Raw genomic sequence first — 23,758 nt, forward strand, 5'->3', positions numbered from 1 at the left:
ACTCTCAAACTCAACAAAGAGAATGTTTTTATCATTCAAATTTACTTTTTGCGATCGCCCGATAATTTGGAAAATTCTGTGGCCCCTTTCGTGTAAGAACAATCGATCGGTGATTGTACTTATTTGCATAAAAGGTCAAATTTCGATACAATGAAATTTCGATGTAACAAAGCAACTAGCCGCTTTTACCGACTTCGCTATATCGAGGTTTATTTGCAATCTTGTGTTTGCACTGCAGTAGTTCACACAAACCAATAGAAATGAAAAAAGATATGACCTATTAGCTCACCTGTGTAAAAACACACGATGCTGTCGTCCAACTAAGGCAAGGAATGATGCCTATGGGTTTGTGCCAATTAGCCCCAGCAAGGGATGCCATCTGTGAAAGTGTACAATTAAAAAATCCCAATATGTAAAGTCCCCTGTGCAAGCTGTGCTCTCTCTGTGTGCGTGCACGCACGCACGCACACACACACACACACACACACAACAAAACCAAATAATAAACCTACGTAATTGTGCAGACATGCTGGCTACTTCTTTTTAGAAACGTTTATTATGAAGTTTATTAAGGCAATATTCACATAACAGCTGTCGAAGATTTGGTTGCCATTATACATTGGTTCTATCAGTTGATGTCTCTGTGGCAAAGGTACACCTGTGTTATCGATGGGTCCAAAGCATTGGGCCATAAATATTCGCTCGGGGACTATATTTGTCTTTTATTTTAGACTTGTTCTTGCCCTAATCTATATGCAAATAAGAAATAAAATATTTGCATCAAAATGACAATAAGTAAAGGAGCGCTAAAAATCGGGCATTTCAGGATAAAAACAAAATTTGGCAGGTATGTACTCTACTAATACCAAAAGCTGTGTGCCATACACTTCACATTAAGACAAAACAGTGAAACCCACTTATTCTCAAAGTCGCACAGTCAGCATTGGCCTAGCATGAATTACATAATCTCCACTCTTACAAACATTTGCAAGAAGTAGAGTGTGTGACGGAAGCCTGCCTGGTCGGGATGATACACGATAAATCGGATGGGGCCAGGAGACAGACCCAACTTATTTAAAGGCATTTAAAAGTTTTCACCAAGCCGGAGGGATGGTTCAGGACCCCTTTAAACACAGTATAGCAGATAAAAGGGAATGTGCTAATAGAGAAACATAACAATTAAACTCTTTCAATGGCAATTTGTTCCCTTTTACATGCCGCATTAGTCAGGTTTTGAAACTGATTGACTGATGGTTTGATTTTGACCAACTGAAGCTTTTTAACGTGCACCTAAATCAGCACACAAGCATTTGACACTCAGCACTTAATGGAGTGCAACTGCTACAGTCAGAATTTGATTGCATGAGCTGCTGATTGCATGCCCAGCAGCAGAACAGTTATCCTTAGGTTGAGCTCAAGTCCAAGCTTAACTTTCAGCTAGCTAACTTTGCATAGGGAACTGCACAAACAAACAGAAAGTGCTGTGGTTAGCTTTTGAAATAAAATGGCAGAAACAATGGCAGCAAGACTTACATGGCCACCCATAGAAATGCCTGTGATGCCAAGTGGTCCAAAGCCCTCACGTTCGCACCAGTGAAGCAGGGCCATTGACTCGAGCACAAGGCAACCACCCATGACGAAGATGTCAGACACACAGTGCAGGTTTGACCGCCTGAAATACAGTAATGCATTTTATATGCAACAGTGCACTTAAAAAACTGTCTGATGATCTCAAACCAAGAAGAAAAAAAAACACAGTGTTTCATTAGAAAGGAAGGGCAGACAAAGACCTGTGTGTGTTGGCCTTTTGTTGCACTAATTTTACTCATCAGCAGTGCAAGACCAACTAGCACAACAATGAATTCTTGGTTTTCACCGACTAATAATGAACAAAGTGGTGCTGCGTAAAGGCATTATCGGATGCAAAAATATGACAATTGTCCTGAGAATCGTTGGAAAAAATGGGACAGGAAGCAGCAGTTGATGTTCCAAGTGCCACTTGCAGCTGTGATGCTTTAAGAAATGTGGATACAGATTTTTGTGTAAGACACTGGGGTCTCCTGTACTGATTGCCAACAAGTAATTTATATGAAAAGCTCGATGATATGTCAACACTATAAATTAGCACTTAGCAATAAACAGCATTTGGTGGACCACTGTATGAAGTGCCTGTTGCTTCTAGCAGCACCTACAGCATACATTCACAAATTACCACTGTGAACCTGAGCAACTAACATCCTACCACAAGAGTTCTGTCATGATAAAGATATCTTCTTCCACTCAAAGGAAACCTGTCTTTGCTTTGATAGCCTGTTGCATTACAGTTTCTGACAATCTGAAAGCAATTTCAGGTAACCTTTGCATCACAGCTTGTGCAGTACCACAATTCACGACTACTCTTTGTCAACTTACAGACAGCACAGCACAATCACTTGACCACAACAATGGTCAAAGGTAAGCTGACGCTCCATTTTTCAGTAACCAGCCATCGTATTGATGTCAGTAGGTAACACACCACACTATGGCCCAGCAACAAATGGCCTATTGCCCCCAAAGATTTTTTTAAGGGCACTCAGGAAAATCTAAAGTTAAGCAAACAAGAGCTTAAACACAGACTTTACTAAAGCCTGGTATACCAAAAGTCCAAAGCAAAATACATGTCCAACTGTGGCAACATTTCCCCAGTTGTATCGGTCATTTCTGTCCATGACAACTTCGCCAAGCGGTTAAATAGCAAATATGCACAACTCAAACGTCGTGCTCAGCTATCCCAGCGCATGCATATTCAACTATCAGAGACTTAAGACACAGACTACTGAAGCCTGGTATACCAAAAGTCAAAGCAAAATACCCCCCCCCATGTCCAACTCTAACAATTCCCAGTGTATAGGTCATTTCTGTCAGGACAACTTTGCAAAGGGGTTTAAAATAGCAATATGCACACCTGCAAACGTCGTGCCCAGCTATCCCAGCGCATGCATATGTCAACTATCACGACTCCGTATTATGGTCGCAGATTGTGCATCAGCTGCACAACAACTCTTTAAGATGGAAAGACAGACATTCATAGCCCTGTTTCATCATGCTGATTTGAGTAAAAAAAAAAAAAAGAAATGCTGCCTCATAGATGGGAGTGATTTGTATACAGTCGAACCCGGATACATCTAACCCACATATAACAAATTATTGTGAATAACAAACAGCAGTAAAATCCCCTTGAAAATTTTTAAATATAATTTTTATTTTATATATCGAAATACCTGTATATCGCACTTTTTTGTGATCCCCTTCAGATTCGATATATACGCCGGGTTCAACTGTACCAACTTTTTCATAAGAACCTGCTTACACGGGAGTAGTTGCCCTCAATGTCACAGATTTAGGCAACACCTGACTAAGCCTAGTCTATCGCGAAATATTAAAAATAACCATATACTGTGTTACAATAGAAAACCAACAAAAGCTATCTGGTAGATCTCCTAGAAGGACTCTTCTTTGGTAATGTCTCAAATCCAGAGTAATATCATGAAATCATCGACGTCACAAACTAAAATCATTGGCATCACGTTCAAGACTCAAAACGAAATGCTGAAGAAAGAAGATAGGAATGTATTAATTTTTTCGCTTTAACATGCAACATCTCTTTCCAGACAGCAAAAAGAGAAACAAAAATGCAGAACGGGAAGGAAAAATGGAGAAAGAATTCCTGAAGAGGGATCCATATTAGACAAACTAGCTAGGCTAGTTTACCACTTGCCCCAAGTGTCCCTTTAAACTGTATGAGAGTGGCATATTTTAATAAAGTAACAGAGACATACTCACACTTGGTCCTTGGGTTTTCTTAGACCATTTTTCACATGTTAAGGTTTTTCTCTCGACAAGCAATGGAACAACATCATGTGCTGACAAATGGCAAAACAAGGAAGATGGCCGTAGCATTAAAGCGGTAGGACGACAACTGTATCAAATTGAGGAAGTCGATGCAGGCACCTTATAGTTATATTTTAGTCAAGACCAAGAGGAAGAAATGGACTTGCGCAGGTCATCAATATATCCTGCTAAGGCCCCTTGTACATTTTATTGAATGTTGCCTTCAATTCTTCTCAAAATTACCTAGGAAGTGATCATGTAACATAATCACCTTGGATATGACGTCAGATGCATGCAAAACTATTTGAAAGTGGTTGTATCGCATTCTTGCAGCCAGCTTTCGAGAGAACTGACAGTAATTTGACTTGCATTATTGTGTTGTCACGGATGCCAAAAAGAAACTGGGGAGTCCATTTTGAATAACTTGAAACAACATGAAAATAAAAGATGCAGCACCAACGTGTCAACCCACCCCAGTATTTTGCAGCTTCATCTCTCTCTTCTTTTAAAGTAGTTTTTACCATATGAAACTAGAGGAGTTCGTTACTTTGTACTCGTATATGGAGATGCTGCTCCTGGCACCTAACAGTGGCATATATACAAAAGCTGGAGTTCTCACGTCCATAACATACCAGTTAGTAATAGGAACTAACTTGAAAAGCGATTATGTCCCTGAGCTGTGTTTGGGTCTCAGGAGGATATATTTAGAACAGATAGCCAGTGCTAGTAAAGCAACAGAATGGGAGTGAAAGAAAAGGAATACAATTGAAAACAACACAGGATTACAGAGTGCGACAAGTTCAGGAAATTTTCAGGCACAGAATGTAGCTGGCCGACTCGAAGCTGGAGGTAAATGGACGTGGCTGGGAAAGGCAATAATCCTGCAGGTGGATATCAAATAGGCTCCTCATCATGACAAAACACCCAACTCGACAATCAAACCCAATGGAACTAGTAACTCTGTTACTAGCCCATTCACTTTCGATTTTTTTGCTTTGAAAGTGTATGAAGTTTCCCAAATTTATTTTCCATCACCAATTTTCTTGCATTTACCATTCTCATTAAAAACATTTTATAGATTATTCCTTGCATTAAATGGAAGTGTTGAGTAATACATCACCAGAGAGTTTTTCTCAAAACACATAAAGTGCAAGCACACAAATGTAAACGACAAAAGGACATGCATGAGCCCAAAGCCAGCAGTTATCAGTGGAACAAGCTAGCACTTAGGACTCGTTACTGCGCAAAGGAAAAAAAAAAAAAAAAAAAACACCGTGAAAGAGCAGGATTCAGTTTTTGGCAATATTCGTACAAATTGGTACAGCCAGAGCTTGCAGGCGATAAGGTTGAAACAAACGTGTGATCAAGAGGTCCGCAACTTGCTTCTTATCTTAACACTTACAGAATAGTAGGTAATGCAGTGAGCTTTTTACGTGAAATGCTTCATACAATGAGGAGATATCTGATGTGCTTTGAAAAGAGGCAGTGAAAATGGAAAGAAAAAGGAACAACCTTGTGATATCCATGAAGCACTTTAAATATTATGCACCTAAATGGACGTAAACTTTGAAATTTCATAAGTTTGGAATGTGTCAAAAAAGTTTCAGTACTGTAATTATGCATGATACCAGTGCAACCAAAAAAAAGGATATAAAAGGGGTTTTCCAGTATTATAGAAGCCACACCATTTTCTTTTAGCAGAGGCCTGCATGTTAAAGTTCTTCTTCTCCAGAAATACTGAAAAGAGGAAAGAGTTAACACAAGTATTAGCAACAAAACAGCTAACCTTTAGCATAAAACTGATAAAAGCAATGACCTATAGAGGAGTGCACAGCCCCTGCAACATATGTGTCTTTAAAGGCCAACTGCAACAAAATTTTGGACTACTTAAAAAAAGACTAGTTTCAGGAAACATATTTATAAAGCAGCCTTTGTGCAAAATGTTATAATTGAAATATGAATGGATATGTCATGAATGGCTTGCAAACACACTTTTAATACCAAAACTAGAAAAAACACCAGCATAGCCACTTGCCTGAAATGATACAGAACATTGAGAATTAGCATAGCTCCTCAGCATGACCTCAGAGATTAGGCAGTGCCCACAATGTGCTGTAAATCTTCGAAGGCCCTGGTCTGGCATCTGCAGCATATCCACTAACCACCAGGTGCATGTATTTTACCATTATCAGACCTTAAGTTTTGGTAAGATTGCTTTAATAGTATATACTACTCATTTATTTAGTGGCGGTGAAATTCCATTGCAGCTGGCCTCCATGTTTTCAAGATATAGTACCAATACCTTTCGTGTGATGTTGTCATCTTCACACGCACAGTGTGGTGAACTGAACCTTTACAATTCGGCCTGCCATGTGACCTCTGAAAACTGGTTCTCAAGAGCTAAATGTCTAAACAAGGCTGATATAATTGAGAGCTTTGGTGGACTTTGGTGGAACGAAGCTTAATTCTTATGCATCGATAGAAACTAGTAAATGTTGTGGGAATTATGGAAACCGATAATTCCGCACGTCCAGAGGCGCGCCAGGAGACGCGAGTAGAGCAGACGCTCCTTGCACGGTTCTCCCGCTCGGGTAGGCCAGGCGGCTTCCCAGCGGCGCGATCTCACCCCCTCCCTTCGAACCGGTCACATACGTAGACCGTCACGTGGCCGTGGAGTCCCACGCCCATTGACCGAGCCCAGAACGAGGCGGGGTGGTCGCGATCGGCGCACGCCGGGGGAGAGAGACGACTGCGAGCCGCGACGAAGGACGGAGCTCAGGTAACCATCTTGTTCCCTTCCTTTGTCGTGCCCTACCTCGTTCGACCACTATCGACCCCGACAAACGTCGAGGTCGACTCTATAGCCTGCTTCCACGCGAATTCCCCTGGAGCAATAAACCCTGTTTGTACTTGTTACACTATCGTGTGTTGTCGTGTTTCTGCCTGTCCTGATACCGCCGAACCCCGGTAGTACAGGGCAAGCACAAGGGAGTTGGCCGTCAAGCCTAACTAAGCCTTAGGACAAAGGCGGCTTGAGAGAACCCGGAGACTACAATGTGTAGAGTGAAACTGCCTCTTCATATCACCGTGTGAAGAACAAGAGGTATTTAAACACAACTCCTTCATAAATGTGAAGCTTTGGGTTTTGTTAATTGAGCGTTTGATCATTAGACAGATGCTGGGCAACAGCAGCCTAGGCCAGAAAATACCTTTTAATTAAATGCCAACTGCAACAAAATATGGGGCCACATAAAAAGCCAGATTTAGATAGTGCAGATACAGAAAAGCCTCTGTGCTAAATTTTATATCTGAAAAATGAGAGGATGTGCCATGATAGGCTCGTAAAAGTAGGCAAAAAATCTCTAAAGGATCAGTGCTCGCCCTTGGCCGTTCTCTCGTGGTTGTGTCTTTTGCACTGCTCAGTCAATACAAAGGCTGCTTTTTTTGAAGATGACATATGTCACTCACGTGGTCACCTGTTCCAGCAAGGTGTATGCAAAGAGGCCTCAGTGGGTCAGTTACCCATCTTTTCGGCAAGAGGACTTGGAACCTGGTCAAAATGAGGAACTTTCAACATTGCAGAGTCAGAGTAAGGAGCTAAACTGACAAAGGAGATAGGTGTGCCACAACTTACCAGGCTTTATGCGATTCCTTTGGCACACACTCAGGCAGGTACTGAACTAAAGGACTAACAAGGTGGCCCTCTAAGATGCGGTAATTTGAATGGTCTTCAATCTACACAAGTGCAGAATACATTCAACTAGTAAGTGAAACTCTAGCCAAGCAGAATAAAGCATTTACAATAGTGAAAAAATGCGTTGTTCTAACCACAAATATTGCAGACCCACGAAAATGCAAGCTGTAACCAATGGTTGTTATTCGCTCAAAGTGCAATGCCCAATTTGAGTTACCAGGACCTCATGCGTTCTTACTGGCTACATTACCCGGTTATTTAAACATTCTCGATGAACAAAAGACTAAATAAAGAACTGAAACCCATGGTCCTCGTAATAGTTGCATTGTGATGAAATACAAGACTGCAGCATGCTGCCAGGTAATGTGAGAGTTCCATACAAACCTTGTCGATCATGACAGGGTAATCATGAGGTACAAGTTGGCTGCATGTTTCACGAGCCGTCATTTTCTTCTTGAAGTCGAATAACCTTGGGTAAAAAAAATTATATGTGCATGATCAACTGATAAAAACTGAAGCGACAGCACCAATATGACCAGCTAAAATTAGCCCCGCCGTGGTCAGAAGTTTCCTAAGACTACACAGTTCTCTCTGATTTAATTGGCCATAGAAAGGAAAGAAAAAAGCTGTTTGCACGTGTGGCTACCCGTAACCGTCATTCATTCCAGGTTTTGGGGCGTTAACCAAAAATTCAAATGACCCACGGGACTTACCTTTTAAGATTGTCTGGCTTACCCCAACCTTTGATGAAGTATTTCGATAATAACGCCGTCCGGTAAACGGCATCGAAGCGGCTTGTGCTCGTCATGTCCGAGACTGAAAACAAAGAAGCAGATAAGAAAGAACGCACACACCTGTCCACACGCGAGTTACTTTCATACAGTAATTATAGTTCACACAAGCGACTAAATTGCGCGCTACAGATGCAACGAACCGTAAAGGTGGTATGTGCGGATCTGCAAAACCGACGGCTACAAGATATTCGGAAGAGTGGATCTTCGCAACGTAGCGTCGGGTGAAGTGATCCGATTTTTCTTTCCGATAGCAAAAAATTTGATGTCGGTGACTCGTCGACACCAAAGGAACTTGCTATCGTGTTCTACAAGAAACAAAACAATCAGGGCGATTTCAGGACGTTAGAAAAATAAGTTACCACTCACAACAAACTGTTGCGCACCCACAAAGCTCAACTGTGAAACATGCTCTGGAGCACGTAGCGGCTGACCTTCGATACGAGAGATTGAGCTCGTGCTACGCCAGAAACAAATCTGCATAGTTAGCAAAGTCATCAAGATACTAAGTAAATAAACCTTCCCAACAAATCTAGCAGGTGCCGCGATTTATAAGTGTACCTTCCAGGTAAACAACAATGTCGCATTCTTTTAAGACCTAACCGCAATGACCTAACTTACCTTACGACTGTGTGCGGCAGAAAACTTCAAAGCAGATTACATAAAGGTTGACCATTAGCCATATCATAAGTATCTTGTTAAAATAAAGGTTGAACTATCATATAAAAACTTCCAATATTGTAACTAAACAGTCGACAACTGCTCGGAGCGCACTTAATACCACAACGAAATGGCCCTCAGCTGCAAAAACAAACATGTGAACGCTAATGAAACATTGAGCACGTTGTCCAAATCCACACTTTCGCACAAAAGAAAAACAATGCGCATGACTCCGCAATAAGCAGTTAACCTGCTGGAGGCAGTGCAATAACATTACACTTCACGCGTAAATTTATTATTATTATTTTGCAGCCTTAAAATATTACCACACCGCTGACAGCACCACGAAACGCAAGTTGCATGTAATGATTACGCAACTGCGCCATCGGCCGCGCTGCTTGCGGTTCATTTTCATTCTTTTTTTTTATTTTCGCGTAGCAAATAGCAGCCGTGCAACGTCCCTTGATCAGGCACCGCTGTCATTAAAAGAAGGGAAATCTCCAGTTGTTATTCAAAGCTTGTCGATCAGATGCTCTGAAAAGGACCAGGCTTGATGAATTGAAAGGAAGCGACTGCAAACTGGGGACCTATGAATCCAAACAAGCGCCGAGACAGGGAGACAGGACGAGCATCCGGAGGCCAAGACAACTCCAAGTCAGTTAATTCAGTCTTCCACCTGTTCTTATTTAGACCGTGCTAGTCACTTCACACATGAACTTCGCGAGACGTCTTGTGAAGCATATTTCGCGGGCAGACACGCCTTTTCAGGCTTGTTCATTTGATGCTAGTATCAGTGGCGCATTTGCATTGGAAGTGTATGTCCTCCCTGTTCTCGCTAGCGTGCGCGCTTGCGTTCGTGCCTAGCAACCAGCACATTTGTGCCCCAACATCAGTTGACAATTATTGGCGTTAACGTTTGACAATAATTTACCGTAAATCTCGAGTACCGGCACGGCATAACGGTAGATTACCTGGTACTCATGCACTGTTTAGATCAAAGGCCGGGCGAGGTGACGCTCGCGCATAACTGATGAAACCAAGGTTAAAAACTTCTGTGTGCCTTAGTTTGCACCTTGAAGGCAGAGATAGTGTTAGAACCGATAACGCCGTGCCCCAAGATTGTCGGCAGATACGTTGTTAAGGAAGCGCAAAAAGATCACAAGCACTCGACTTATGATATATAACTCGCTAAAGGGGTTGTCTACTAAAAAATACTGCTTAGCGCCGTGTTATGGAATCCAACTTGCATATCGGTGAATGGTCTCGTCTCTTACCTTTGTTATGCGATAGCCTAATCATTTTCGAGCGTAAAGTGGAGACACTAAGCACATCTATTATGCCTGTATCTTGCTGTGTCATGGTTGATCATGAACGCGCAACACATGCAAAAGTCTCATTTGTATCGTTTTACAGTAATTGCATTGAGGCATACATTACCCTTCAAAAACACCTTAACTTCAAGTGCCATTGTTCACAATGCCACATAAAACGTCACAACATGTATTTGTCTTGAATGCAGTACAGCAGCTGTGGCAGTACATGTAACAAATACAACCATGTTCAAATAATTTTATTGAAAGTATCGAAAAAAACATTACGAGAATAATTTATTAGTAATTGCAGTAAGAAATGTTATATTGATCTTATTAAGCATCAGCCTTTTACAGAAGAATTGCTTAAATATACAAACCTCACACTCACATTTCACTTTCAGTACTGTAGACTCCAAATTTAGGTAAACTCGAAAGGACCGTGAAAATTTGTTTTCATTATAAGAAGTTCTACTTAACAGAAGTGATCCACAAAACTCACTCTTGCTGGTGTTCCCGAATATCCATGACAAAAAATAATATATGAAACAGCATTAGGCAAATGTAAAAAGATACGCTTATTTCATTTACAAGATATAATGTATTCTTTTATGCACTCTTCAGCAAGTGAGTAAACATTGCTTTCTTGCACTGTGCAAACCAGCGCGCCGGGACAAAAGCCGAAATGCACCATGGTGGCTTAGTGGCTGTGGCTTTGAGCTGCTAAGCACGAGATCGCAGGATCAAATGCCGGCTGCGGCGGCCACGTTTCAATAGGGGTATAATGCAAAAACGCCCAAGTGCCTTGCATCGGGTGCATGTTGAAGAAACCCCGAGTGTGGTTAAAATTAATCCGGAAATCACCACTATGGCGTGCCTCATAATCGGATCATGGTGTTGGCACATAACACCTCAGAATTTAATTACTTTAAATTTAACAAATGCCCACACTGCCTAGCTTGCTAAAAAAATTCTTCAGTGCCTTTACATTAAAGGGAGACGTAACTAGAAAAATAATCTGAGCTGTACTAGTAAATTACCCTTATACAATACCAAGAACACCGCTTTTATGGTGAGATGAGGCTTGGTAAGGCAGAAAAAATGCAAAAGCAAAAGGACGGGGTGGCGCCACCTTGAAGGCACCAGTTTGCCGTGACGTCATAGATTTTGACAGGGTCGGCTCGGGCCTAAGTACATTTTTGTCGGTAAATATATACTACATTGTGTTCTGAAAGCTCCAAAGACTGAACTTAGCAAGTTTGAGGAAACATTTACTGAGCCGCAACAGCCCAAATATGATAAACCAATTTGAAATTCGTCGCACTGACATACCAGCGCTGGAGTGTTGGCTGCCGTGAAGTTAAAAAAATGAAGCTTTAACCTTCATTCTCTATTGTAGTAATCAACCTTAAGTTAAAGAAAATAAGGTCTTCAAACACTATTTTATCAGTCTAAACTGATTTACTGTTTCACTTTAGTGTCCCTTTAAATGCACCAAAGTGTTCCGCGCATTATCAGCTGCATCACATGCGAACAACACCGGTTTTTGTAGCTTCTATGCAATCTCCTCACCATAATTAGAAGCCTGCATGAGGCACCTTGAGGACCTCTTGAAGTTATTTATTGTTGCTATGGTGTCTGCACTGCAGGTTTCGATGTTCACATCGATGCTGGCATAGCTGTTTTTGTGCAAAGAAACACCATTTGCATTATTTTTAGGTAGCAGAACCGCCTCTAAGCTTGCCAATCCAGGCCTTTCTCTAAGCCGAGTAGCAGGCGCTGCAGCTGCGGCACTTTGACTTAACCAATTTAGTGTGGCGTGTTAAGGAGATGTTTTGTACATTGGGCCTGTGGGGAACCAACCAAATGTTCAAGCATTCTTACTCATATCCGAAAATTTAGCATAGCTGAGTTCATCTTAACAAGAGTAGAATGTATTTTATAACATTTCCCATTAATGTAGCCATTTATTTTTTAAAGTGAAGCTTTCTAAGCAAAGCTTCTTGGACATTGCTGCTGGTGTCTTGCCAAATAGCTTATGCACAGAAAACAAATTACGTATTTGATGGTGGAAAAGAACCTCGGATCTCCTAGCACAACAGGATGGTGCTCTAACCATTAGGTCACAATCGCGACCACACTTTTCTCATGCCAACGTCAAGTAGCTCTTTGAGATGATTGACGTGTGCGTCACATTGTGTAACATGTGTACGCGAGAGAACCTCTTCACGAAAGCTCCACTTCACATAGATTCCAACATGTGCATTGCAGCCGCATAAAATTTTTTTCTGTTTTAATGCTTGTTTCCTTGAAAGCTAGTTCCCTGTGTAAAATTGAACTTTTCACTTGCTCAGTGTCAAATAATGTGCAAAAAATGTCAGTGCAGCAAAAAAAAAAAAAAAGACATTTTTTCTTCTCATTTAGGTTGGTATGTGCGCACTCACTCCAATCGACAACAAAGTTGTGCAGAGGTCCCAAGAGTTTTGTCTTGACCGCTGTGTCATCTCTCTTTTGTAGGAAGCTGGCAGTAAAAGAACTCATAGAACGTTACTACTACCAGTTGACGGAGGGCTGTGGTCGTGAGGGCTGCTCCAACGAGAACTGTGCTTCTAGCGGCCGCTTGAATCGCCTGTCGCCAAATGAGGCTGCCGCCCGAGCCCTGCATCTAATGATGGCCAAGGCAGCACTCTGCAACAGAGCTGCCTCCAACCACACTGTAGAGCTAGCACCTGAAGCATCTTCATGTAAGTCGCTGCCTCAAGAAGCTACCAGCTCTTAAAGGAGTACGGACAGGAAATTTGTTAATTACGCTACCTTTTAATGCAACCAGTTCAAAATGCATGCCAAGTGCAGCGTAGCTTTGGACATGAAAAAGGAGCCCCTTCTCGTCTCCGAAACCTGATGTGGCGGTCTCGTGGTGTGGGGTCTAAGGTGTGGGGCCTTGAGGGGCCTTTGTGACTCTTTTTCTAACTTTTTGTTCTTGTTTTGCTGCACTCTTTCTTGCAGGTAGGTTAAGTGAGCAGCGTAGCAACACCATGTCCGCATGCGGCGAAGGTGCTACATCAGCGGAACCTTCAGCAGCGTCGCAGCAAATGGAATTGGACTCTGAAAGCACCGCACACCAAGCTCCAATTGTCTGTGAAACAGTAACACAAAGTGAAAAAAGTGGTGAGCAGCCCTTTTGCCAGGTTTATTTCGCATAGTTTTGTACCACAATGCGTAAGGAACGGTGTCTGGAGATATTACATCAAGTCTAATGTCGGTGCATTTTAACCGACCAGGGTAGGTTAATGGCTGTGGCATTGCGTTGCTGAGATCAAGGTCGCAGGCTCGACCCTGTCTGCAGTGACCGCGCATCGATGGGGGCAAAATGCAAAAACACTCGTGTAGATTTAGGCGCGCTTTAAAGAACCCCAGGTGGTCAAAAGTAATCCAGAATCCCCCTGGGCAGCGTGCTTCACAATTAGGTAGTGATTTTGGAATGTAAGACCCCAGAATAATTAAAGGTGCATTTTCTTGCAATTTTGTTTGCCGATGAACATCTTGAAACTAATGCTAGTTTTAAGGTACTTAAATAGTGGACATGCCTTGAGCACTGATGACGGGATTCAGTTCCACATGTGCAACATGTTCCCTTTAGTAATTAATTAAAACTTTATTTTGTGAATTTTACCTAATCAGGAATTATTAAACAATTTGTGGTGTCTATTGGTGCAAATGGTGTGTGATTGAAGAAATAAATTCTCTCACCTCTACTACATTTTTATAAAGGATTACTTAGTCTTCGCAGAAGCACCTGGCATGTTCATATGTACAACTTGTTCATTTTCTTTTACCTTTATTTAGCAAATGGTGCTAGTATCAACACAACAGTGCTTGCAGCGTCAAGCTTAAGAGATGAGCTACGCCCTCAGGACATGGAAATTGACCTGTACTGCACCTTCAATGATAACAGCCCACTAACAGTCCTGCCGAAGAAGCCGATGAGTGTAAAAAATGCCCTTTCCCCACAGGAAAAGCCTGGTAAGTGAAACTTCAGTACAAAATTATGTTTAGCTTCATGTTCATCACCTGCTGAAGTACCATGTGTATTCACATGCTCATCTATATGTAACTTGGGCAAATATTTCTAAACCGGTAGCTTTATGCAAAGAAAAAATATACTAGTGCAAATTTCCTTGTCACACAGTGCATTTCATATGCTCACAGCTACCAACTCTCATATTCACTGGCCGTAGACGAGCTCTGCCAGGGCAGTTGATGTTGCCCCTAGTCGAAATACGAAATGGTACATTGGCTGACTTTACAGTAAGTTTGAACATTGTTTTAAATGTAGTGTTGCTTGAATGCATTGTTTCAACCTATACCCATTGTTATCTTGGCTCAGTACAGTCAAGGGACTTTCAGTGATATGTAGTATTTCTTGAAAACATATCAACACACCCCCTGTAGGTTCTTCTTTTATTTTTTAGCAATGTGGATAATAGGTACTGAGGGGCTCAATTTCTTGTTTGTTACAACCACATGACGCCAACAGACAATGAAGCCACTGTTCTTTTAATTAAATTGTAGAAGTAATAAAAAAAACTAGAAATTTAAGTTATTGAAATGGGACAACTTGCTGCCGGTGGGAGTTGAACCTACAACCTCTGCATGACATGTGCGATGCTCTACCATTCGAGCTCTGGTGGCTGCTGTCCCCCCGTTTACTTTCTTGGATATTGGTGTATGTGCACTAGACCATGAGTGTTACTAGGTGTAGCCCCGAGAGTGCCATATTATGTAAATATAGATTGGCCATTAAATGCGGATTATAATGCGGCTTCTGCGGGAAAATCCCACCGACAAGCGCAGCAGCGAGAACGCTCCTCCACGAGCTGCGCCTGCCGATGGGAGAGGAGAGCAACGTGGGCGATGCGGAGGAGGAGCACGAGATGTGGAGCGAACTAAAAAAAACAATGCGGTGCAGGTGCGCGGTGGCTGCCTAGGTGACGGAGCTTACACTCGGCTGCTTATCAGCGGTGCGCTTTGTAGAGAACACGGCTTCAGTTTCTGTGCACCCATCGTGATGCGCGTCATGAAGTGCAGATATTGTATTGCTCGTACGACGCTGTCAGTTGATAAGCAGTGTTCCACAAATTTAGTTTGGAGCTATTAGCCTTTATGTGCACTTGTGAGCTTTCGCCGTTCTTGCCAGTGTTGCGCACTTACAAACTTGGTAGGCATTCCCAGTAGTTGCCGTGGCTGATTGACGAGGAACACAATTCTGCTTCGTACGCATTGCTGTCAGATCAGCCCGTGTGCATGAACGCATGCATCTCTATGTAATCGTCTACGGGTACGAACATATCAAGGACGAGCTTCCCACAACACATGCCGCCCGACACCCCCGCCACCTAGGCCTAATCCGCACTCCTCATCGGTGACCAAAGTTGCAGTTTGGTGCCGAGTCTACGAAATGCATTGCCATGGCTGTACGACATATGGAAAGCGTAGAAACCACCTTGGTAACGAAAGTGAGGGCACGGGCAACACTCGAATGGCAGCAACTTGGTCAGTGGTTGCCATGTTTTCGACACCGTGCATACGTTGATCAGTCCGAAAAATCGGATGAGACATTGTACTGCACCTGAAATTTCTGTCGCCGTGTTTAAAAAAAAAATTATTATTTTGTCTGCTTCATACGAAGACCGCGAGTACTTGGACATTAACCTTTCAACGTTCCTAAATTTAAACGGATGCAAAACTCCCAGTCGCAAGCTTTGATTCTTGTATACGCGCGGCTGCTTGGTCTACTACATGTTTTGCATATGTGCAGGCCTTGAAAATCGGTATTGTGGTTATAGTGCGGTACCGCTTATAGTGCGGATATTCGCGACTCCGGCGACTTACGTTATAAGCAGTGTACACTGTAATTTGTACCTTTGACACTTTTATTATGGTATTTTACACTGGTCGATCTGGAGCAGCCGCCAAAATACTGGAGTGAGCACCCCGATTTCATCAGTACAAATCTGCCAGGGGAGAGCAAAAATGCTCTGCGATGGAATATACTGGAACTTGTTGTGCACACAAACCGATTCTTGAAACAGTGCTTGACTTCTGCTCTGTATGTTTTCATGCCAGCAAAAGTCGCTGTCCCACAGCGGGAACAGTGTTGCATACCGATTTCACATGAAAACCGAAGTGATGTATCCGCGCCTCAGTGGCAGAGCAAGTGAGAGCAATCTGATGCGGCGCGACTTGATCCGCAATGACCAGTGGAAAGTGCGAACCAACTTCAGATCGACGAGTGGAAACTGGATTCGCCACCTTGGAGCAAAAAATCCTGCTCCAGATTGGCCAGTGGAAAACACGATGAGATTATGAGCGTAAAAAAGGTTTGAAAGAAAGTCTTTGTGCAATACTGTATGCCATAAAACAATCCTTGCTTTCTGACAGCCACCTCGGGAACAACAGCGCCAGTAGAAACGGCTCCAAAGGCTCCGCGAACATATCGCATGCTGACTGAGGAACTGCTCATTGGCCTGGTGACTGAATGTCGCTCCTGCGGCAATTACACGCCCCTCATCCATGCACTGGGCCAGGTGTTTTCACGGGAGAAGTTCCTCAAGCGCAGCTTTCCGCAGAGGCCGTCACCTTCTTCAGAGGATGGAGGCCTGACCAAAGAGGACCTGCGTGCTATGGAGGGCGACATGGACAAAGACCAGGACTCGCTTGAACTGGAAGGCGGCATGGCAGCCAGTGGTAGCGATGACATGCTCGTGGAGGCGGGTCTGTCGGAAGCGGTGCCTGACGGTGTGTCTAGGGACGTTGCAGCTATGTTAAAAGAGTGAGTACTGACGCAAAGCTGTGTTGCTTTTTTACAGCAAAGCTGTATAGCCCCCTCAGTCACGGCGTACTCATTTGTGTGGGACTTGTTTTTGCCAGTTCTGTACAGATGGAGTCAAGGAGAAAAACCTCCGACATTGCGCTGTGCGCAAATTGAACCCTCTGCATACTCGTGTTGCTCCATATCCGTTCACACCTACCGCGGTAGCTTAGGGGCTGGGAAGTTGTGCTGCTGAGCTCAAGGTCACCGGTTCGATCCCAGCCGTGGTGGCCACATTTCAATGAGGGCGAAATGCAGAAATCCTTGTGTACTTAGATTTAAAGGGACAGACAACCGCTCAGAACATGAATTGAGATAACCCCGCGGATGGAAAGATCGTCCATCGTATTGGCTAGAACGGGCCCAGTTTTTCTCATTAAACGTGGATTTATATTTTTAATTCTTCACTAAAAGTCGTGAAAAATGACCTTTGGTGCCCCATGCGGCAAAAACATGAACCTATTTAAGAGGTCTACCACGTGACCTTCTACCAGTGTATGCTGTTCCTGGTCTTTTTATTGTATTGAAATGCAGTAATATTCTTTCTATTATAAGTTTTTTCGAACTTACAATGTGCAGATAAGCCTTCGTTTGTAGTGAGTAGAAAAGTGGCGCTGCCTTTGCCTTCGTTTTCGATGGCTTGGCTCGTCTATCGACTGAATAACACCAACGGGGGCCAGCCAGCCATGACGTAGGCGTGTACTTGGGAAAAGAACGTGGTGCAGCTGTAAGAAAGGTCTGTACAGCAACGCAAACTTATTGTACAAGTCTATTTACCTTTAAAAGTGGCTGGAAAGGTGACAATATAGGTGGTTAACCACAGTTGCATGTCCTCCAGTGAAAGCAGGACGATGGGCGGCTTTCACAATTTGCGAGGCGGGCTATTGGCATCGCTATCACTTCTCAGCGTTGCTGGAGGAGGGACTCTTATTTTTTTTAAGGCTGCTCAGATCGAAAAATTCTGCTTACAAAATATCTACGCACTTTTGGAAGTAACCGCTGCAGGTGTAAACACTACCGAGGGTGAGCTTTTCGTTGCGCCATAAAAAACTGGGTCCATAAATATCAGTTGTCAGTCCCTTTAAGTACATGTTAACCCTTAACCGTTTTGAACTATCAGGGCTCGTCCATGTCGACGCGTCCCCAAAGCGTTTAGGACGAGTGCAGCTCTTCTTTCTTTTTCTTCTTTCTGGGGTTTTACATGCCAAAACCAGTTCTGATTATGAGGCACCGTAGGAAGTTTACGAGTGCAACTCGTCCTTGCGGTATTTGTTCACTCCTTTAGAGTTTCTGACTGAGAGATGCTCTTACGTGGCTTAATTGATGTTTCTTTCGGCAGATGAAAATACGTGCCCAGTGATTTATTTATTTTTCTGCCACTGGAGTGCATTTATTGTGTACTAACTGGTGTTTTCAAAATGGTGTCAAGCTGTAGCGATATGGGCACATGAGCCTGTTTCCGGAAAAAAGAAGGGTATTTCTTTGTCGTCTTCTGCTTCAACAGAGATGCATCAGACAATGTGGTGTACATTGTTTCATGAGGCAAATGTGAGAGATCAGCAACTCTTCAGTCCAAAAAGACAAACAGGAAAGCTCAGGGCACGCCATCGCAAATTGCATCAGTGGACTACAACTGACTTTTTTAGCTGTACCCTGTAGGAAGTTTACCGTAAGCTCGCCAGCTGAATTGTCTGAATATATGTAATTTTTTTGGACGATGAGCTGGTTTTGATAATAGTCGATGAAGCCAGTCGTAACGCCACTTTGCGTAATTCCTTCTTTTGAGCTGTACCACATGGTGCCAAAGCTCCCACTATTAACATAACACACTGTTAGCATGCACACCTAATGTGAGAAAAATGAAGTCACTGTATTTATTCCTCCCACGAATATTTGTTGATTACTAGCAGGTAGCTGGTGCTTTTATACTGCGGCGTACTATAAACTTTAGTAAGGCACATGTGTGAAATCTACGAGTCAGTTCTTTTTTTCTGCCTGAAAAACCTACTTTTTATGACAAGAATATTCACTATCAGCAATGCAAAAAGAATAAGCATTCTGGGTTAAAAAAATTCTTGATATAACAAAACGGCTAAAGGGTTAAAGAACTCGAGGTGCTCAAGATTAATTTGGAGCCCCCAATTATGACGTGCCTCATAATTATAGCATGGTTTTGACACATGAAACTCCAGAACCTAATTTTTAAAATTTAATTTCATTTTAGTGCACTGAATGTTGCTACACATTACCGCTTTGGTGAAGGCACTACCATATTTGGCGGGATGGTCGGCTTGCAGCATTTCGTTAGCAGTGGCAAAAGAATCGGTCTTCTTTTCTTGTAACACTTGCAGCCAGTGAGTAACTTTTTCGCATACTTTGATCAAAGCCAGTCAGTCAGCTCTTTTTATTGAAGACGCAACACGAATGATTGTCCACTAAATCAATATTTGAATAGTCCAGTGCTAAACTTGTGATAAGGTGAGCAAAAGAAAGGTAGTGCAGTGTTATACAGCCGTACAGCCTCCAACATACTTATCCTGAACACACCTTAAGTGCCTTTTCGTTTCTCCTGCACATGGGGCTGGAGATATCTGGTCCGGGTACCTTGAAAGTGCTAGCTTAAGCTTCTTCCATCCAAGATCTTCAGTCTTGGCTCCTTACAGCTTGTATTTGTTAGAACGAAAGTGCTAGGTATGTGTTGGCTGTTGGCTTCATTCATCAGGTTAAAAGCCTGATGGCGGCTGTACCGGAATCAGCTGTATAGAATCTAGTACTACTAGCAACTTATCCATGTTGTACACGCATCCTTCTCCAACCAAGTGCACCACTAATTTGCTTCTATCAGGCATATGGAAAATTTAATCGCAGCTATCAATGTGTATCAAAGCATTTTCATAGGGGCGAAATGCAAAAACCCCTGTGTACCATGCATTGGGTGCACATTGGGTGACCCGAGGCGGCCAAATTATTCCGGAGTCCCCCAATACGGCATGCCTCATAATAATATTGTGGTTTTTGCACGTGAAACCCGAGAATTGAATTTTTCCATCTTTAGTAAAGGTAATTCACTTAGGTCTTTGTTTAATGAAATGCCCGGACAGCAAAGACATGACGGAAAATATTTTTGCAGAAGATATTTACTTTAAAGGGCCCCTAAACCACCCAGAGGTCGAAATTTAGTTGTGGTGTTGCAGTTGTGCACGAGTCTACAACGAACACGTAGCCGCGAGAATTTTTCGAAATGGTGCCGTAATAGCGGAGTTACATGCGTTTGATGATCGAAAAACTGCCCTCGCTCGTTTCACCCTTTCCTTCGCTACGGCTGGTCTCTCCTCCTCGCCGATTGCTGCTCCAAATGTCACGTGACATATGTCATCGCCAACGCGCTTCTCAAAACACTACCTACTTCCGGTTAAGGCACGTCCACGCTAGCCATGCTAGTGGCACATATGCGGACGACGATACAGCCTCGAGTCTGCCACGCGAGAGGTGTCCAAAGTAAACGGCAGTTCGGCCGGCGCCCCGCCCAATGCACGATCAACGCGCCAATCGACGACCACGAAGCTGCGCGCCTCCGCCACCGGCAACGAAAACATCGGTTGCAGCTGAGTGCACGGCTACCGACGGGAGACGGCCGGCTCGGCTGTGCTCGCATCGTAGCCGACGGTGCCGCTAATATCGGTGTATTTTTCTTCTTTGCGTACAATTATTGCGAAGAGCGATAACAACGATAATAAAATACTGCGGCTTGTGAGCGTCGGTAATTCATTTCGAAGCGCCGTCCGCTTTAGCTTTAAAGGGAACTGGAAAAGGCCTAGCGACGATATTGGTGCATCGTGCGATCAGCGGCGGTGAGGCTGCCATACAAATGAGTCCCGGTCTCATCCTCTACGTACGGCAAGTAAATCTCGTCGCTTGAGAGCAAAACCGCTGTCGAATGGCGGCCCGTGAATGGCAAACGGCGTGCGATGAGTTACCGTGCCGGTAATGTGGACTCAGCGCTTCTCGGCTACCCGCTGTTACTGCGGTGCCGGCCCGTGTTATGCGAAGCGTACCGCTATAGACCCTGTGTTGCGCGCACGTCTGAAAAGGCAAACAGTGTCGCACTCTGTTCGCGCAGCTAATCAGACCGCTAAGCACGAACGCGAGCGATTTGGCACTTGCGTTGCGGGCTGTAATTACCGATTCGCAAGGGCGCACAAATGAGCAACACAACGAGGAAGAGCAGAAAGCGCGCGTACCTGCTAGCAGACTAACCGGAAGTCGTAGGTTCTTGTTCCACCAATGAACAACGTTTCCACCGTTGACATCACCAGATTCCCCCTGCTGACATCATGACGACCGCTGGGGTTACCGGAAAGGCGAGGGGAGGAAGACGGCATTGTTTTTTTGGTTTTGTGGCGCGTGACCCTGCAGCGTTTGGCATCGTTGATCGTGACGGGATTCTGAACTCGATGTGCCTGTTTACTTGCGATGTTCAAAAAATATCTGAGGTGGTTTAGGGGCCCTTTAAGTTTTCTTTCATTATTGGGTCACAGTCACAGAGTTAAAAGACTTGTTTTTTCTTGTTTCTGATTAGTCCGCAGTTTACTCAAGCTAATTTTGCCTTTGGATGTGTATTTTGTGCATCACGTTGCATGCTTTCAGGCATTTAAGGTGATGCCTTCCTTTTTTTTTTTTCTCTTGCAGACTGGTGAACCAGGATATTCCGGTGGATGTAGAGTCCGTCAGGAGGTCCTATGATGTCTTGTTTTCTATACCAGACCTTCCTTTTCTCGACGCATTAGTGAATGCCATTATGATCCTCTGCGAGAACCTGGAAATTGGCCTCAAGTAAGAGACATTCTTTGTGCTGCAGTTAAGTGCACCACTGTGCTTTTCTGTTCAGTATTCACAAAGAAAAATTTTGTCGCAATGTTCTATTGATTACTGTTTGTGCAATAAGATGAGCTATTTGCTGTGGAACATAATTCTGAGGGCTTGCAATGAGTGAGGAGTAAAGTCGTTAAAGCATGCCCCCATGCTGACATCATTCTCTAATCTCCTCATGAAACTTCTAAAAATGCTTATGCTCTCTCAAATAAAATATAGTTTTAACCTCGGCACACTCATGTTGCCCTCGAGTAAAGACCGGCGGTGACGCCTTCCTGAACTTCCCACACCAGCTAGTTGCGGCCTCATGGATTTTGACAGCGTCTACTCGAGTCTAGTCTGTACACTCAAAGCTCGTTATGACGAAGTTGAAGGGGCGCCGTAATTATTTCGTTATACAGTCGAAACCCGCGGTAACGAAATCCCAATGCAACGAAATTCTCGCCGCAACGACATATTTTCGGATCCCCGGCGAACACCCATAGGAGTTAACGCGACAACGAAACTTTTTTTCTACAGCAATCCCTCATTAACGAAATGACGCTCCGCAAATAATCTACTCTCGTAACACTAATTGTGTCCAGAAACTGCTCAAATGCATTCGTTGTGCGTTTAAATTGCATGAACTATCGCCACAGCACACTTGCGTGGCAGCTGCCATTATTGTTTACAATAAAAAAAGAGCCTCGCGACACCTCATGACAGGCGACAGCGATGATGAAGATGGTGGTCGTTCTCCCATCGCAACGGGTGACTGCGCAGTGTCCGGGCCAAAAATGCAATTACAGGAGAACCCCGCTGTTACCTCGTTTTCAGCCGGTCCCGGCATAGCTTCCATAGAACCCAGTGCATTGGTAAGCCCACTGTTACGTCGCAACTGCGGGACCGTTCCCGCATCATGCGTTGCGAACTGATACCCCGCGCCGGACTGAGCGGCCATTTTGACTTTTCATGTCGCTTGGCTTGGTTGCTTGACAATGGCATTGGCCGCCCAAAGTGCCGGGAGCGACACTTATGACGTATTTCCGGTTTCCGCCAGCAAAAGTATGGCACTTGAGATCCGTATTTGCTATCAAAAGATGGTGTCTAGGACGCGTTGCGGGCCTAAAATTGGTTTTGGCTCATAGATGTTCCGTATAAAGTCCAAGGGCGACGCCGTCACAGCGCGCTTATGTGCAAGTGAAAGCATGCGAGGGGAGCCGACCACCGCGGCTAAATCTCGTCTGCGCAAGAAAGTGGGAAGGAAGCGCGCCTACTTCCGCTGCGCTCGAAGCATCGGTGAGGGAGCGAGGGGGGAGGTGGAGGGATACCGGGCGGCGTTGTACTGTGACTGCTCTGGCATCAACTGCGTACTGCGCGGCGGCGCGCGGGACGTATCTTGAAAGCGATCTGCGTTGGGGGCAGAGTCTACACAGTGTAGGTGCGTCGGTGGCTTGTAGCTTTGGGCGTGCTGTGTGTTCTCAGCGCTCAATTTGCGTTGAAGCGATAGACAACAGCACGAAGGTCACTTGGCTCGCTGTTGGAGCGGCGCTTCCCCACGCCAGCATTTGACAGCGCGTGCCCGTACTCATTGAGTGTGATGCGTTCATGTTTGCCTGTGGGCGCTGACACCATACTTGTTAATATAGTTAATAAGCGACTGTTTACAATTTTATACGGGCGATAAAAGTACTATTCTTACTTTGTATAG

At 43.9% G+C, this 23,758-nt stretch overlaps 2 protein-coding genes and 1 non-coding gene across 5 annotated transcripts in view; 1 reads left to right on the plus strand and 2 right to left on the minus strand.

The window, feature by feature from the left end:
* Positions 1 to 9,184, minus strand: part of LOC119449719 (protein ABHD18) — a 28,540-nt gene extending 19,356 nt beyond the window's left edge. The window contains exons 1-10 of one of the 2 annotated variants that reach the window (XM_049665408.1): positions 8,977 to 9,184; positions 8,499 to 8,663; positions 8,278 to 8,380; positions 7,949 to 8,033; positions 7,505 to 7,605; positions 7,339 to 7,420; positions 5,521 to 5,607; positions 3,823 to 3,848; positions 1,534 to 1,672; positions 290 to 379 (exon numbers count right to left, since the gene is read on the minus strand). In XM_049665408.1, the coding sequence (XP_049521365.1) occupies positions 290 to 379; positions 1,534 to 1,672; positions 3,823 to 3,848; positions 5,521 to 5,607; positions 7,339 to 7,420; positions 7,505 to 7,605; positions 7,949 to 8,033; positions 8,278 to 8,372 (705 nt within the window). In that variant the 5' untranslated portion in view covers positions 8,373 to 8,380; positions 8,499 to 8,663; positions 8,977 to 9,184. The remainder of the gene's footprint in view (positions 1 to 289; positions 380 to 1,533; positions 1,673 to 3,822; positions 3,849 to 5,520; positions 5,608 to 7,338; positions 7,421 to 7,504; positions 7,606 to 7,948; positions 8,034 to 8,277; positions 8,381 to 8,498; positions 8,664 to 8,976) is intronic. The other variant, XM_049665407.1, reaches the window with a different exon arrangement.
* On the minus strand, positions 8,509 to 8,659 carry LOC119451186 (small nucleolar RNA SNORA79). The gene has a single exon (XR_005191713.1). It is a non-coding gene; the product is annotated as a small nucleolar RNA SNORA79 (small nucleolar RNA).
* A 233-nt stretch (positions 9,185 to 9,417) lies between the features above and the next one.
* The window catches only part of LOC119449720 (ubiquitin-protein ligase E3A-like), a 42,572-nt gene continuing 28,231 nt past the window's right edge, over positions 9,418 to 23,758 (plus strand). The window contains exons 1-6 of one of the 2 annotated variants that reach the window (XM_037712958.2): positions 9,418 to 9,669; positions 12,843 to 13,069; positions 13,332 to 13,493; positions 14,172 to 14,348; positions 16,767 to 17,157; positions 21,886 to 22,029. In XM_037712958.2, the coding sequence (XP_037568886.1) occupies positions 9,605 to 9,669; positions 12,843 to 13,069; positions 13,332 to 13,493; positions 14,172 to 14,348; positions 16,767 to 17,157; positions 21,886 to 22,029 (1,166 nt within the window). In that variant the 5' untranslated portion in view covers positions 9,418 to 9,604. The remainder of the gene's footprint in view (positions 9,670 to 12,842; positions 13,070 to 13,331; positions 13,494 to 14,171; positions 14,349 to 16,766; positions 17,158 to 21,885; positions 22,030 to 23,758) is intronic. The other variant, XM_049665406.1, reaches the window with a different exon arrangement.

Source organism: Dermacentor silvarum, chromosome 4, assembly GCF_013339745.2.
Source record: "Dermacentor silvarum isolate Dsil-2018 chromosome 4, BIME_Dsil_1.4, whole genome shotgun sequence".
NCBI classification, from domain to species: domain Eukaryota; kingdom Metazoa; phylum Arthropoda; class Arachnida; order Ixodida; family Ixodidae; genus Dermacentor; species Dermacentor silvarum.